The 15,472-nt window shown below is 40.6% G+C and overlaps 1 protein-coding gene across 3 annotated transcripts in view; it reads left to right on the plus strand.

Annotated features, from left to right (window-relative positions):
* The window catches only part of MYZAP (myocardial zonula adherens protein), a 57,118-nt gene extending 41,984 nt beyond the window's left edge, over window positions 1-15,134 (plus strand). Inside the window, exons 13-15 of one of the 3 annotated variants that reach the window (XM_062584143.1) lie at window positions 9,314-10,006; window positions 10,689-10,911; window positions 11,903-15,134. In XM_062584143.1, coding sequence (XP_062440127.1) covers window positions 9,314-10,006; window positions 10,689-10,911; window positions 11,903-12,040 — 1,054 coding nt within the window. In that variant the 3' untranslated portion in view covers window positions 12,041-15,134. Of the gene's footprint in view, window positions 1-265; window positions 4,187-9,313; window positions 10,007-10,688; window positions 10,912-11,902 lie in introns of those variants that run through there. The other 2 variants (XM_062584141.1, XM_062584142.1) reach the window with 2 other exon arrangements.
* Window positions 15,135-15,472: the final 338 nt, after the last annotated feature.

The following is a 15,472-nucleotide window of genomic DNA, read 5'->3' on the forward strand; positions in this document are numbered from 1 at the left end:
TTTATTGGTGCAGGACTCTTAGTCCTAGCTATCCGTTCCAGTATGAGCTCCAGCTGATGCCTGCATCTAAACTTGTCAGTATCGGCCACAGCTTTTACCAAGCATTCTTTGTGGCATTTAAAATAAATAAATAAATATAGAACATAGGCTTAAAAGCTTAACTTTAGCCTGTCAATAACAAAAATTTATTTCAGTGGCACATCCAGCCCAGCTGTCTGATACTCTAACACTAAACTCTATAAGCTTCTTCTTGTCTCCTTAACAGTACAACTACTAACAGTACAAGTATTGAGGACAGAAGATCTCCTGAAAGTGCAAGGCCAGTGAGGACATACACCCCATTCAAGAGAGTGTTGGAGTTTAGCACAAAGAACAGTACATCTTGAACATTCAAGTCAACGTGCTTTCTAAATATAAACAAATATCTTGCGCCTTTGCAGCTTGGTTAGATAAATTTTATCAAGCCATAGAGAAGAACAGCAGCATGGAGTCTTGCTAAATTTATCCTGAAAGCAGCTTTTTAGTAACTTCATATCTGAAGTTATTACTGACATTAACTGTGAGGAGAATGTGGAAGAAACGAGACGAGTGAAACAGCAGTCAATATTGCTTCTTTTGAGAGAAGCTCTGCAGTGCAATGTGTCATTTCAAATACTAGCAAGGAAGGAGTTGTATAGTTGTACAGGTTTTTTTCTTCAATTGTATTGTAATTCTATTTGTACAATGAAGCTCTAATAAGTTTTATTTTCAATGCTACTAGTAGCAGAATCTGAAAGTATCCTGGCAAAGGGCAGCTCCCCTCTTGTCCGTGTACACAGCGTGAGGGCTCTTCGCCTCTGTCACAGGGACCTGCTGTAGCTGGGGCTCTGGTCACCTGTGAGAGGCCCACTAATAACCAGTGTCCTTTCGCTGGGAGCAAGAGATGCACCTGCAGCTGCTCTCCAGGAATGGAGAGAATGCTGGTTACTCTCTCATCTGAATAAGCATTATGATTTTGAGTACTGTTTCTTCCAGAACACTTAATCTTATCCCTAACTTCTATGTACCAGCAGGAACTACTGCCTCTATTACTGAACTTCTTTTAATATATAGGGTATTTCTTACCTTCTGTTTTGATTTCTCAGTTTTAGTGAACTAAAATTAGTTGGAAGTATTTCCTTGTAGTTCTGTTAACATAAGTGATTTTTTTTGTTTTGTTTTGTTACTAGTTACTGCTCTAAAAAGCAAACAGCTCACGTTTTGTATCATTAACACTGTTCTTTCATTGAATGTTCATCCTAGAAGGCACTCACATTGCCACAGGGTTTCACAGTGTGATTGCTTTTGTCTCCATTCCAGTGCAAGTTCTTAAATTCAGTACTGCCTGTTCAAACTCAAACTCAATAGAGTTGTGTTTAAAATAGTAATATTCACTTCATAATCCCAAACTTATTCTTGCAGGATTTCATGTTTTTCTGAATTTGATAGAGAAAATTGTTTATCCTCTAACTATGCTATTTAAATAAAGAAGCCTGGACTGCAGGTTGTTGTGATCTGGTATGAGTACCTTGCAGGAACATGAATTGCTTGATGTAATCAAAATATGAACAGAATAAAATGGGAAGCTCAAGCTTCCCCAGCCTTTATGATCGTATCATTATCCATTTTACACCTAAGCTACATTTTTTTCCCCCTCAGATACTGTTCAACTCCTAAAAGCTTAAAACGTTCATTCTTTCTAAAAAGTCATACATAACATTGTGGATTGTTGAGAAATACTGCAGCAAAAACCATTAACAAAAGGGTAACTTAACTACTGTTTGACAGAAGCCTGTAATTTCCACCGATATAGAAGCTGTAAATGCTAACATCTGCTCAATGTTTCTTTTTAAAAGAATAATTCTAAAATGTATCATCTCAATACTAATAGTGCTAACAGGAAAACGTGTTTATTTTGGGTGCAATGAGGGTCTGAGAAAGAGCTCATAGACATCAGAAGGGCAAAGAAAGCCCCCCAGCTGTCACATTAGTGAACAGAAATAATACCACGTATTCACTTAAATTGCTTCTTCCAGAGAAGAGGTGCAGAACTTTTATAGTGGGATATGGCTTTACAAGAAAGTCCCTGAGAATAAGGAATTCTGCTATCTGTAAAAGCAGTCCTTCAGACAAAGCACCCTCTCATTATGCAAAGCAGAGGAACTCTCTTCTACCTGAATACCAAAAACATAGAAGCATCTGAGATGTGGCGAAGCTCTAGTCCTAATCTTGCATGGAGTATTTTTCCTTGAATGAAGTTTTGATGCTTGAGTGGATTTGAGAGACTGAGTTTGCTCAACAAGGTTCTGAAATGCTGGTTAATTATGAACAATTGAGATCACGAAGGGAAACTCTAAATGGGAAAAACATTTCAAGTGGAAGTGTATATTGATGAGCCCAAAAGATGATGGAATGATGCAACTCAAATTTCAGGCACAAGCCTTGTGCATGTGTGATCTTATCTCCCTCTAGTGTTTGCTAACAGCAAATACTAGGACAAATCTGTTTTTAAAGAGAAAGAAACTGAAGGCTAATCCCAACTGACCATGCTGATGTCCATTAGAGATACAGCCTCATTTCATACATAATCCCTTTTGCCATCCTATGTGCAAGAATAATCCTGTTGTCTTTGGGGGTTTAATTCTCGACCATGGTTTCTGAAACTTTCTGTCAAATTTAAGGTGAATAGATAATGGCTAAATTTATAGATAAGCTGAAATGTGTGTGATTTGTAACGAATGTTAACTGAAAAGTTTAAATAACTAGAAATTCTTATCCTTCTTTCTGGCTTTGACCAAAATTGAGAAAATGGAACTTAATGATTGTGAAGGGCTGAGTGTTTGGCAGGAGAGAAGAGGATGAAATATCAAAATGCTGTTTTGATAGACTTCAAAAGGAAGTTCATTCTACTTTTAATAAATTCTTGAGGATTTCTTCTGAAAATATTGCAAGATATCCTAACTCTGAGACTTGCAAAATGATCCTCCGCTCAGAAATTTACAGAGACTGCAGCAAGACTTTTCAGCTTTCTTAGAAAATTTCTGTGTAAATCTGTCTTAACTATTTGATGGAATACGATATTTTTTTCTAAACTAAATAAGGGCTGAAGCCTATGCTCTATTTTTTAGAGTATTTTGATATGCAGTGAGCTGGATGAACGTAATTTGATTAGATTATTGATCTTAATTTGATAATTGTGAAGGAAAAGAGGAAGAGTATTTACATAAGAGTATGTTACATGAGAACATGGAGCTTTCCAGTCAAATCATCAGCGATGAAATTAGCATAGGTAATGACAAATCTGACTGAAAAGACTGTAATATACCAGTATAAATTTTATCAATTTGGAGTTGAATTGATAAGTACTATAACACTGGAAATTAGTAACATTTCTGTAGCCATCAATAAAAGCCATAAAGGTAGGCCCCAAGAAGTGCATTAAATATTTAAGTCTGTTGTATGACTTCATTTTTACTGTGATAAGTGTTCTTCTGTAACTTATTCCAGATTTTCTGGAAAGTATTTTGGGATACAGTTTTCATATATGCTGTATAAATAATGCAATTATACTGTTTGCTTTTAATATATCCTGAATGTAGGACTTCAAAAGGATAAATTGCAATAAATACTCTATTTAAACTTCATATTTTATTGCATCAACACTCATTTAGAAATAAACTTACCTTAAAAACTTGTAAACTCTTACTCTATGTAATCTTGTTTGTTCAAAACATGTATGAAAGCAAAAGTGGTTACGCTGGAGCCTTGATGTTCTTGTCAGTGTTTCCTTTGGCAGACAGGCTCTTGAGAACAGGAAGACACTCCCTTGTTAAAGACCAAAGACTCTTTTCAAAGCCAAGTAACAAAAGTAGCTGAACTCTTTTTTTCAAATAAAGAACAATTCAACTGCATTGGATAAACAAGAACAGGGCAACACAGCTCTCCTAAAACAAAACAAAACAACCCATCCTCGCAGTCCCACAGGTAACATCTAAATACACCTGGGATGTTCTTTCATTTTCAGCAGAATGGGAGCGAGATGAATGTGGCCCATCTTTTTTTGACTGTTCCTACCCATTCACTGATAATAGAGATTTATCTTTAAGACAGTCACAATGAAGCCAACCATGTGTCAACTAAATAAAAAGAGGACCCTGAAATATGATAATCACAGTGTTACTGGTTTGTAATGCTTAGCTGAAGAACGTGAAGTTTTTACTTATCTACTGGTTTCCTGTGTATGTGTATTCAGCAGAGATTGCCAAAAGGCCCTCATAACATCTTGTTGAGATCAGCGACGTTTAATGCCGAAACTCCACGGCATAAGTTTCTGTCAGTTATATTCTAAAGTTTTGGGGAGAGGCTTTAAATCCCCGTTTCCAGACGTTTGAAATTTTTATGCACGGACAGATAAACTGCATAGGTAAGCAGTTCTTCGCTCCAAATTGTTAAGCCCATAACTCCATACAGGAGACAATCTGCTCCACAGAATGGAGATGTACATGCTGAGACTTAACACACTATTTCACTCCTGCTCAGCAAGCTGTTCAAAAGCTTGGGGCTATTTGTATGTGCAGAAATGTGCTCAAGAACCCTGATGGATTATGCCCTCATCACCCCAGCTCAAGCACTAGAACTTGGAAGAAATGAAGGAAAACAAGAGGAAATGGTAGCAATCATCCATAATTTGAGGTATGTGAAAATTTTGAAAATAAGAAGGGACTGGTGGATTAAAAACAAAATATGTAATAGTGAATGTCAGCAGCAAGGATACAATATGCTGTAAAGGTGTGTGACACACAGATATGTTACAATAGTCTTATAGCTGCTTTCCAAATTTAAAACAGTACGTTGATGGATGTAAGGATACGTAGGATTGCCTTTGAAGTGTGAAGTTTCTTCTTTTTTAAGAGAGAAATGAGGTTAATGGAGGAGTTCTTTAAGAGAAATATAATATTTCTATTACAAAGCTGCATTCCTTTGATGGAAAAAATTTTATTTTCATTCAGAATATTCATAACCTTTTTGTTATTATTTTGGTGCTGGTTTATTTTGCATCTTGATTCCCCCCCCTAAAAATTTCCAATTAAGAACAAAGAAACTGTAAAAAAATACATTTTCCCCACCCTCACAGTCATATTTTCTAAAGTCTCCTTTCCCCTGTTTCACAGCGAAAGGAAGGAAGGGTGATATGTATTAACTAAGAAGGAAGACATGAGAAAGTGACAATGGAAAATGATTTATGTAACAAAGTATTTGCTCACGTTTTCAAAAGCTAAAAATAATTTTCAATTTTCAAAAGTTGTAATTAATTTTAGTCAAACTTAAATACTTCTGATAGGAATTTTTTCCACATGAAAAAATTAAGCCTGCTGTACTTCATGGCCACCTCTCCCAAAATGTTATGCAACTAGAATACATCACCTTAGTGATAACTGACATCAACAGAACAGATGCTAGAAATTCGGATACAGATGTCCATTGCATAGATGGCCCTGTAACTGGTGTAAGCTATGAAAAAGAATCTATGCCCGAATATGTTACTTATTTATCTGAACGCCTATCTTTCCTTTTAGCTATGCTATACAAAGATAAATGCTTCCGTGTCATGCCTTGGATTGCTTTGTCTCTTCTTCTTATATTTTATTGTTATTGTACCCAATTTTCTTCTCCATTGCTGTTCTAATAATTTACTTTTCTTGCGGTCTCTGAGACATTTGTCATAGAAATAACACCAAATGGCATAACAATTCCAGACATGCTATTTTAGAATAAATTATAATTCACTTTAGATATGTGACAGAAAACAGACTTTGTATTAAAGTAGTATCTAATAATAGCTCTTGAGATAATGTCCTAAGGGAGGAACATGGGAAAGTCCATTACATAAGAAATAAAAAGATAATTTTGTTATATACTTAGCCCATATGAATGCTATCAAAATATTCAAGAAACTGATACAAAATAAATTCTAATCTAGAAGCAAAGCACGCTCCACTATCTAAGAGCATTCTTAGAGAAAAGCAGCATCACTATGCACTGCAAATACATTCTATCAGTTTCCCAAGAGAAACAGCCGCAAAGTCCTAAGATGAAACTTGCAGAAGGCATTGTTGGAAAGCGATTACTCATGCTCAGACTGTGGCTATTAAGGATTTTCTCACAAACCTGTATTTGGCCCCAGGACTAGCAAAGCCTAAAATTACGTAACTTTCCTCAGTCCCACAACTGCTCCTTACTTCTGCTCCTTGACTGAGAAAGGTTAAATCAATTTTTGTTTCTGAGCATTAGTATCTAAATTATCTGCTGCCCATCTTTCCATAAAGAAGAGTATGTTTGTTCCAGCACTTGGTGAGTTTCAGCTATTTGTTCATTATTTTTGAATTGTGTGTTATCCATAAATGGATTATAGTATTCCAAAACTTAGCATTCCCAAACTGTAAAAATGAACACTATTTCTTAAAAAAAAAAAAAAAAAAAAAAAAAAAAAAAAAAAAAAAGACTTGGTGAAAGATATTCCAAGCAAGGCTACAGAGCAATCAATTAAATCATGATGTCCAGGAGTCATGTTATTAGGACACTTTATTCTCTTTATCTTTTGTTCTATTTTGCTGTGTTTATGCAGTTCAGCATATAAACTGAAACTCACTGTAAACACTGGGGTTGCTTCTCTGCACATGTAGTAACAGCAGTTGAACCATGATTAACCTTTATCACACAACTGCAGAACAGCAGTTTAATGAGGATCATTTCTTCTAGACTTCGCACTTCCACACAGGCAGAAGCAGTGCTCAGTTTCCATTTTTCTTTCCATTTTCTCCGATCTGCATAGGAAAAGGCTAAAAAGCAGGGTAAAGAGTTCCTTCTTGCAAGCCACAGAAATGCTAACACAGATAACGAAACTTAGGACTTCATTACAGAGGCTACAATTCAGCTGACTAGAACCTGTGTCCTACAATAGTGAGTTTTTCTCCTGGGAAAATCTCACGGTGATTTCCTCTCCCCTGAACTCTTAGGGAAAATCCCCTAAGAGATTTTCCATGGGAGATGATCCAGGCTGCATGCGACAGTGAAATGGTCTCTCGAACCACTCACTTAACTTGGCTTTTCTCACCCTAGCCATGGTATTTTTTTCCATGGGTAGCTGCCTACTTGATTAATCTCATTTCCCCTGGCCCGCAGCCTCTCCATTCACCTTCCAGCTGAGCAAACAAAGGGGCGGGCAGACGTTTTAAAACGCTTCCTCCTCTAATCCCTCCGGGATAGACCCTCAGTTCATCCTGTTCATAAAACAACTGTTTTAACAATCTCTGAGAAATGTGTCTCTTTACTATTACTTGGGCCAATAATCCTCTACTGGGATCAACTTAAAAAGACCAAGATTTACCACCTGGGAACCACCATTTGGCTAATGACATTATTATTACTACTAGATGGAACAGACTTACTAAAGCTCTTGTCACTTCAGCTAAGAAAGTCTGGAGTAAACAAACTGATATTACAGTCTGAGTTTCCACATTCTGTCTCTGTATTATACACAAGTATGTTTAAACATAAATACGATATAAAGAAAACTTTATTCTGTGCAAATTAAACCTTGAATCCTAAATCTATACTGAGCTGAAAGCTACTTGAACACTTGGAAATAGCAAAGCTTTCATTAATGAAAATCCCAAATAATTAAGTAAGAAAAAGGTACGCTTTTGCAGCTGAGTCTACCAAGAGTGCCAGGTCCAAGGAAGAGCAATCTGCCTCTGCTCTGCACTACTCCTCACACCTAGGCTGATGTGAAGTATGTTTCTTGGAATATGAAGTCAACTTTCTAGAATAGGGATTTTGTGTTATGGGGATCCGACTTAAATTTAATTCAGGTGCCTTCAGGTCCCTGCGGCTACAACCCGACGTTGTCAACGGGCCTGGCGCAGTCGCTGCCGGCCTCTAGGCCGCGGATCTCACCCACAGCCCGCCCGCCCTAACACGGAGGAGCCCCGCGTGCCCTCTCCCTGCGTCGTTCAGCCCGGGGCACGCAGCTCAACTCCCCCCTTCGCGCTTCTTTTTCTGTTGTCAGACTTGGGGCCGAAACCTAACGGTCGCTCCGGATCTGTTGCTCCCTGCCTGGGCTGACAGGACGCGCTTCTACCACCGCTTCTCGGTCCGCGTACCTCTCTCAGGCAGGCTGTCCCCAGGCGGTGGGATCTGCCTGTAACACCCCCCCTCCCCCACAACCGTGAGTCTCCATTTTGTGCTTCTACTGATTTTCTTTCCCCTGTCTCCGTTCTGCGGCGGCGCTCCCGCCCCGCCAACGGCCGCAGCCCGCCCGGCGCCGCCCTGCCAACGGCCGCAGCCCGCCCGGCCCCGCCCCGCCCCGCCAACGGCCGCAGCCCGCGCCGCCCCGCCCCGCCCCGCCCCGCCAACGGCCGCAGCTCGCGCGGCGCCGCCCCGCCAACGGCCGCAGCCCGCGCCTCCTCTCTCTCTCGCGCGAGTGCCTCCTCCCTTCCCACCCCCCCCCCCCCGCTCCTTTCGCCTTCCAACCAAGTGCGGCCCTGCCGGCCCGCCGTCCCTTCCGGTAAGATGGCGGCTCCCGGCCGGGGGAAGCTGCGGAAGCGGCGGGCGGCGGCGGGCCCGAGCGGCGGCGGCCGGGCCATGCGGCCGGGCCCGCGGCGGCAGCATGGCAGCGGCGGGCGGCCGCGCCGCGGAGCTGCGGGGCCGCAGCCTCCCCGAGCTGCGCGACATGCTGAGGCGGCAGCAGCGGCTGCTGGCGGACCGGTGAGCGCGGCGGCGGCGGCGGGCTGCTCGGGGCCTGCCCGTGTTGGCGCGGGGCCGGCGGCGGCGGGGCCGCCAGGCGCCAGCGCCCTGCTCCGCGTCTGCGCCCTTCTGCGGGCTGCAGCCGCCCGGGGCGCGCTTGCGGCGGGTTCGCGCGCCGCGCGGCCGTGGCGTGCGCCGGCGGAGGCGGCGCCGCGGTGGCTGGGAGCGCGGTGGTCTGCGCGCGGGGTGGCCCCTGCTGCGCGCCTCCTCGGAAACCTGGGAGAGCCTTTGCGCGCGGCGCTGCCCGCAGCAGCGCTTCCCTGTCCGGGCGGGAAAGCGTAGCGCTCGCTTTGTCGACGCGTGCGTCTGCGGCGGTGAGCGCGCTGCGTCGTTTGAGCCCTCAGGAGCCTAACGCCTGCGATGGAGCTCAGCACTGCAGCGAGGAACCTGCAGCGTTCGCTGCTTTCGTGGAGCAGTTGCGTGTGTCTGCCTATCCAGTTGAAATAGGGCTGTTTATACCTTCTTCTGTAATTTATTTATTTTCTCTTAGGAAATTTATTGGCAGGCTTCCAGATAAGGGTAAGAAGATCTCCGATTTTGTGGAAAAGCTGACACTTGCCATTTCACAAGAGGAAGAACTGGTGAAGACAACTGAGCTGTTGTCCACTGTCAGGTTGGAGTTCCAGGCGAAACAGGAGGCTCATAAGAGCAAGCAGCAAACTACCCTACGTGAAGACGTACCCAACCAGGAAGATTCCTCAGTCTTTAATGAGAATTCTAATATTAAAGAAGTCTCTGAGATCGCTTCCCAGAGGCAGGAGGCAGAATGTACTCAGCAAGATGCCACGGATACAGCTTTTGAAAGTCAGAGGACTCGGAGAAGAAATGATAAAATGAAGACTGATATCAAAGATCAGAATCATTTTTATGAAATTAGCTCCAAGTCAGCCACAGGCAGTCATCTGAAAAATGATCAGCAGATATCTCAGATTAATTCTCAGGATGGTACAGGAAGTACAGGTGCTTTGGGCAACAATAAAGACATGTTGGTTGATGCCTTTCAAAAAATTACAATTGCAGATGGGGATAATAATGAAAGAGTATTGGAGAAGGAGCAGAATGTTGCTAAACATAAGGAAAATATCTTTGGCAGCCTGCATACCAAAAAACCACATTATATTGAAGTCCTAGAGTCTAGAGTCAAGAACCCAATCACTAAGAAAAATAAATTTAAAACAAATGTGTAAGTATTAGATTTTTTTGTGAAATAATTGATTTGTATAAAATTGGAAGTTATGCAGAATGAGCATGATGGGTTTATTTTCTGGTGGTGATTACAGAGATTTAACGTTATGTGACATGCTGTGTTAATATATTAGCTCTTCAGCGTTAAGTACAGAATCTAAATATTGAGCAGTAGTCTAGTCTACCCTTTTTAGAAAAAGTGCAAGTCTTCATAGAATTTCTTAGCTTGAGCTACAAAACTATTAAACAATCAACAGAACTTTCTTGTGGATTATGTAAAACCTTAATAGTAGCTGGCCTTTGCTTTCCTCCAGCACCACAGAAGTTGCAATTCCTGTTGTATGGATAGCTGTAAGAGTTTGTACTTTCCTTTATTGAAATAGCAAGACATTGCTGCTTTGTGTGTGCTGCTTAATTGACATACTTTTCTGCTCACTGTCAAGAGTAACTTGTGACAGTGTCTCTCTGCAGAGAAACTATGTCTGATTAAATGATGAGAAGATTTAACTTTTCAGCTTTTCAAAGTGCTGTTTTTTCTTTGTATGTGGTGATGTGACAGTTGACGTGCTCCGTGAACTTTTCAGCTCTTACATGTTGAGAGTAACATGGTTTCAGAACTGAAGTTATTCAACCCTGTGTTGCAAATTTGGTTCACAACTTGTATGCTTTATCACTTATAGATTATCAGGAGAGTTAAGTGGATCATCACATAGTTCCTCATCCAGTCAGTCACCTGGAGCATTTGGCTCTCCAATTACTGCTGAAGAAAGACGACTTAGGGATAAGAAACATTTGAATGACATTACAGCAGCTCGGCTACCACCACTTCATCATGCCCCTGCTAAGTTATTATCTATAGATGAGTCCATAGCAATTCAGATACAGCAAAAAGAAGCTTATGAGGTATGTATTTAAGACTTGCTCTGAAAAGTAATTATATAATTGAGACCACTTCTAAAAAAGAAAACATAAAGGTGTCTTTTGATACTGATGAGTTTAGTGATGAAATTGAGACTTCCAGCCCATGTAAGGAAAGGTGTTTTTTCTTGTATTTGGTTCTTTTAATGATATATTTAAATGATGAATTAATCCCTTCTGAAACTGCTATTTGTTCATTAAACAAAATCTAGCATTATTCTTTGTGTGCAATTAGCTAATTCCATTACGATCACTTCATCTCTGACTAAAAATTCAAATGTGTGCCTTGCCATTATCTTTTAAAGAGTTTACAGCCCTTGCATAAATGAAGGCACATTAGGGTTTAATATTTCTAAAACATGCAGGTAGGTACACTTAACTTAGGATATTTCATGCACAGAATAAACTAAGTTCTGAAGTTCTTTAAGGTTAAGGAAATTTCATGCAGAATTCCACTATCATGTATTCTGGTATGGACTTGCCATGGTACTGAGCTAATGTTTAAACTAGGCACTCTTGTAAAAGTGTGTATTGCTGCTTATCATTTCTCAAGCACTTGCTAATTTAGTTGCCTTGGCACTTGAAGGCAGTAATTCCACTGAAAATGGAAACAGACTGTTTGCTGAATGACAGGCATTGCTCCTGGCTACATAGTTACTGTGCAGGGCTGCTCTCCTGCGTGGACTGATGTTGTTTCGTTAAAGGTGACAGTAATATATCACAGATGAGGCCTGCCACTCAAGGACTTTCAGCTTGCATAGAGAGGTTTTCAAATATTAATAGCTCAGTTATGTATTAAATCTAAAGAAATTTAGGTTTTTTCCAATAATTTTTAGAGATTTAACTTAAGACCACTTTAGAGTTACTAATATTACTATTATGACATATTTTTCCTTTACAAGATTTTTTGTGATGATGAGGGTAAAAATGACAAATTAATGCTTTTCTTAACTTGATTATTATTTTTTTTTAATAGGAAATGCAAGCCAAACTTGCAGCACAGAAGCTTGCAGAAAGATTGAATATAAAAATGATCAAGTTTGAACCAGAGGGGGAGGCCTCAATGCAATACAGAGAAGTTAGAGATGAAGATTATATTTCAGGAGAGGACTGAATTAAAGAATGAATGCCTGAAGATAAGCCACGTAACCGATCTTTTATGCAGCACTTCTTAAAACCTCAAACCCGGATAATGAAAGTTCTTGACCTAGTCAGTTTTTTCTTGAAACTATAACATTACAGCTATGGGAAGGGTTCAGTATAAACCTTATGTTTATAAGAATATAAACTTTAGTGTTATTTGGAGTCTCTTTTCAGAGCACTGGGGGCAGTTAACCCTTGTGAAAAGCCCAATAATTAGTTTTCAGCTTTGGTAAAGGTTGCTCCTTAATACATTTTTGCAGCCTATGATCAATCATCTGCAAGAGAAGGCTTCATTTAGGAAAAAAAAAAACTTTACAAAAGGCATCCACACACATGTCCGTAAAGTAAGCATGTGATCTACTTCATGGAAACTTCACGTGTGAGAGCTCGTCTCATATAAATGTGAGGTACTTCTTTTATTGAGGCATAATCTGTTTTGGATTATCTTGCGTTTATGATTTGGGGAAAATGTATGCATGGACAGCTACGATAAATATGTGATAAGTTAGGCTGTTAAGTTACTTTCTTACCACATGAGAGCTTATTTCTGTGCCCAGACCCTAAAATAACACTTTCTTCCCTTGTGCTGTAAATAGGTAAGAATTTCAAGTTGTTTGAAACTCAAATTCTGTTTGGACTTTAAAGGACTCTGCTGTTTCATTCTTGGTAATTATTTCAAAGCACATCAAGAAGTCAGATGAAGACTTTAATATTTTTATTAAAGGCCTTGGTGTTTTTCTGTATTTTTGTACACTTGTTTCAAACTTTGAAATACTATTTTTTCATAGTCTGATAATGTAAATTAATAGAAACCCATCCTGTGTTTTTCTTGGAGAAAATAAGTCCTGTGAATTTTGCAGGTTTTGCTGTTGCTTGAGGATAAAATTATTTCTAACAAAAACATTTTCTGCCTTTTATTACAAAATTTGAAAGATGAGGAACACGACTGAAAAATATTTCACAATGGTATTCCACTGTTGACTAGGATTTGAATCAGGATTATATATTTCAACCCTATTATGAGTTTTAGTTTTAAAAAACAAATCCCAAAGATTCCTTATATAGCCTGGCAAAACGTGATTTCTGAGAAGCTGGAGCAGCAGCGTGAGCAGGGCAGCTGTGTGCGCAAGGCACTCCCTGGATCAGTACATCTTCCTGCAGGAATAGTGTCTCTTGAAACCAAGGGTTTTCCAGATGCAAGTCATTCAAAAAGCTGCACAATGTCATTTAGGAATGTGAGATGAGAGTCTTTCTGCCATTTCTTGAGGGTATAAAGCAGCTAATACCATCATCAGCACTCTGTTAGCAGATAGCTACTCTTTCCCAAATGCTCTATAAACTGTCCCAGGCAGTCTCTGTGGTACAGTCCCTCTCCTGGCCATGCAGTTTGGCAGGCAGAGCTGCTGCTAAGCTAATATGTGGCATTTTTAGATTAGGCCATCTGTTGCTCATGTGTGTTGCCTGTCTACTGTACCCTTCTTTCTCACTGGTTTTTCCTTCTCAATAACCATTGGCTTTTCATGAACTGTCTGCTTTTCCCCTCTCTTCATAGGTCTCATCTCCCCTCTTGCAAGAGCTAATTCATATTCTGCATCCGTATACCATCCATTCCTTATCGCACATATTGCTCCCTGTGTCTGCATTTAACTTCTGCCACCTCTCATGCATCCTCCTTCCGTTGCTGCCTCCTCTTGCTTTCTGCAACTCCATCTAAACACCAGCTGTGCACCTGGACACCTGTATATCCTGGTCATTTGAATATCTTGCAGAGACGTGAATGCTTTTGTGGTTTTGTATTTTTTCCTGCAGCTGCCCTCCTTCTGAGGCTTCCTTTTCTAATTTCCTATTTTGGTTTGAGATGTGCTGGTGTTTACTGCTTCCAGGCCTTATGTTCTTCTTTTCCACTTTCTCCTTCCCCTGCCCCCGCATATATTTCTCTCTTCAGTCTCTTCCTTGCATGTGGCTCTGGTCCACAGGCTGGTGGAACGCTCTTCTCTCCTGTGGGTGCAGTTCACCTCTCAGATCACTGTTGTCTGTGCTACCACCTGTTAGTCCAGCTGAGCCTTATCATCAGCCTTCCTGTTCTTTCAGCCTGTTGTACTATACGGACAGCAGGACTGAGAAGTATATTGGCTTTGCCTTCACTGATGCATGAAGCACATTATCACTTCTAGGCCTATTTGCTTCTCTCTGCCTTGTCTCTGTACTGTCTGTGCTGCCAGACGTTTTTAAGGTAGTATTTGTGTTTTTTCCGTGCCAGCTCTTTTGTGCATAAGGAGTTTACGCAGAAGTATATGATTAAGAATTTAGTTTTCCAGGTTGCTGAAGGTTAGCTTGACCTAGCTGCTGCTGACCACTGCCTTCTCATGCTGACTAAAATCATGTTCTTTTCCATGTGCTTTCCAGGCTTATTTTTGCTCTCTAAACTTTTTAAGGGAGAGGCAGTTTTCTTGATCCATGTTTTGACAGCCTTTGCAGCCTTTGGCATGTTGGGATTTTGCCAAAATGGATCCCCTGGAAGAGCAAACTTTCCCCTAAAAAACAAACCTCATTGTAGTAACAGGTGAAGTGTATTACATACTCGCTATGCCATTAGCAGCTGTTTAGCAAGTGCTGTGGAAGCCCTTGTGGATGAGAGTGCTGTGTAAATGCCAAACCAAGCTTATGGAGTAAATTTTTAAGTTATTATTTGAAGGAAGCTTTCTTGGGGGCTCCTTGAATCCCAGCTTTTGAGTACAGGTATGTACATGCCTCTTTGAATTAAGATATTGACAGTGATAAGACGGCAAAAAAAGACAGGTATAAAGAGAGTCCCATGATGAGGAGGATGTGCAATTCAAAGGACTGAAATAGGTTAGAGAAAAAGCGGATGGATCCTGGAATGGTGTAGTCATACTGAATTAAGTTTCTGTTCAAGAACGGTATTACTGTTGTGTATTTTACAGTTCTCTGGTTCCAGAACACTTGAAAACAGACCTTGAGAATTGAGGAGCTTGTTCTGTTTTATTGGTGTGGACTATTAATCTAGTAGAAAATAAATAATTCAAAATGTGTTTCTGAAGGAATTCTTTGTGTGAATATTTTTTTTTCGCGTAAGATGTTTTGATCGTGTAAAGTTTGAAGTCAGATTTTGGGGAAAATCAGAACCTTTTGTTCCAGTGCTCAGCCAGGAAAACACTGGAATCAGAGTTAGGAAACAATTGCTATGTAGGAAGGAAAACTTGTGGGAGTGTGAATGAATGAAAAGATCTGTAAGATGTGAAGCTGGTCAGTCACACAAGTGTGAAAGATGGCAGAGACAGATCTTAAATGGCACGCCACGGGTCTGAGGGCTGTACGAGGTGAGGCAGGTATATATGAGAGGCAGCAGCTGTAGTTTCTTGATTTTTGCCTAGTCTGAAAC

Source organism: Rhea pennata, chromosome 10 (assembly GCF_028389875.1).
Source record: "Rhea pennata isolate bPtePen1 chromosome 10, bPtePen1.pri, whole genome shotgun sequence".
Taxonomy (NCBI): domain Eukaryota; kingdom Metazoa; phylum Chordata; class Aves; order Rheiformes; family Rheidae; genus Rhea; species Rhea pennata.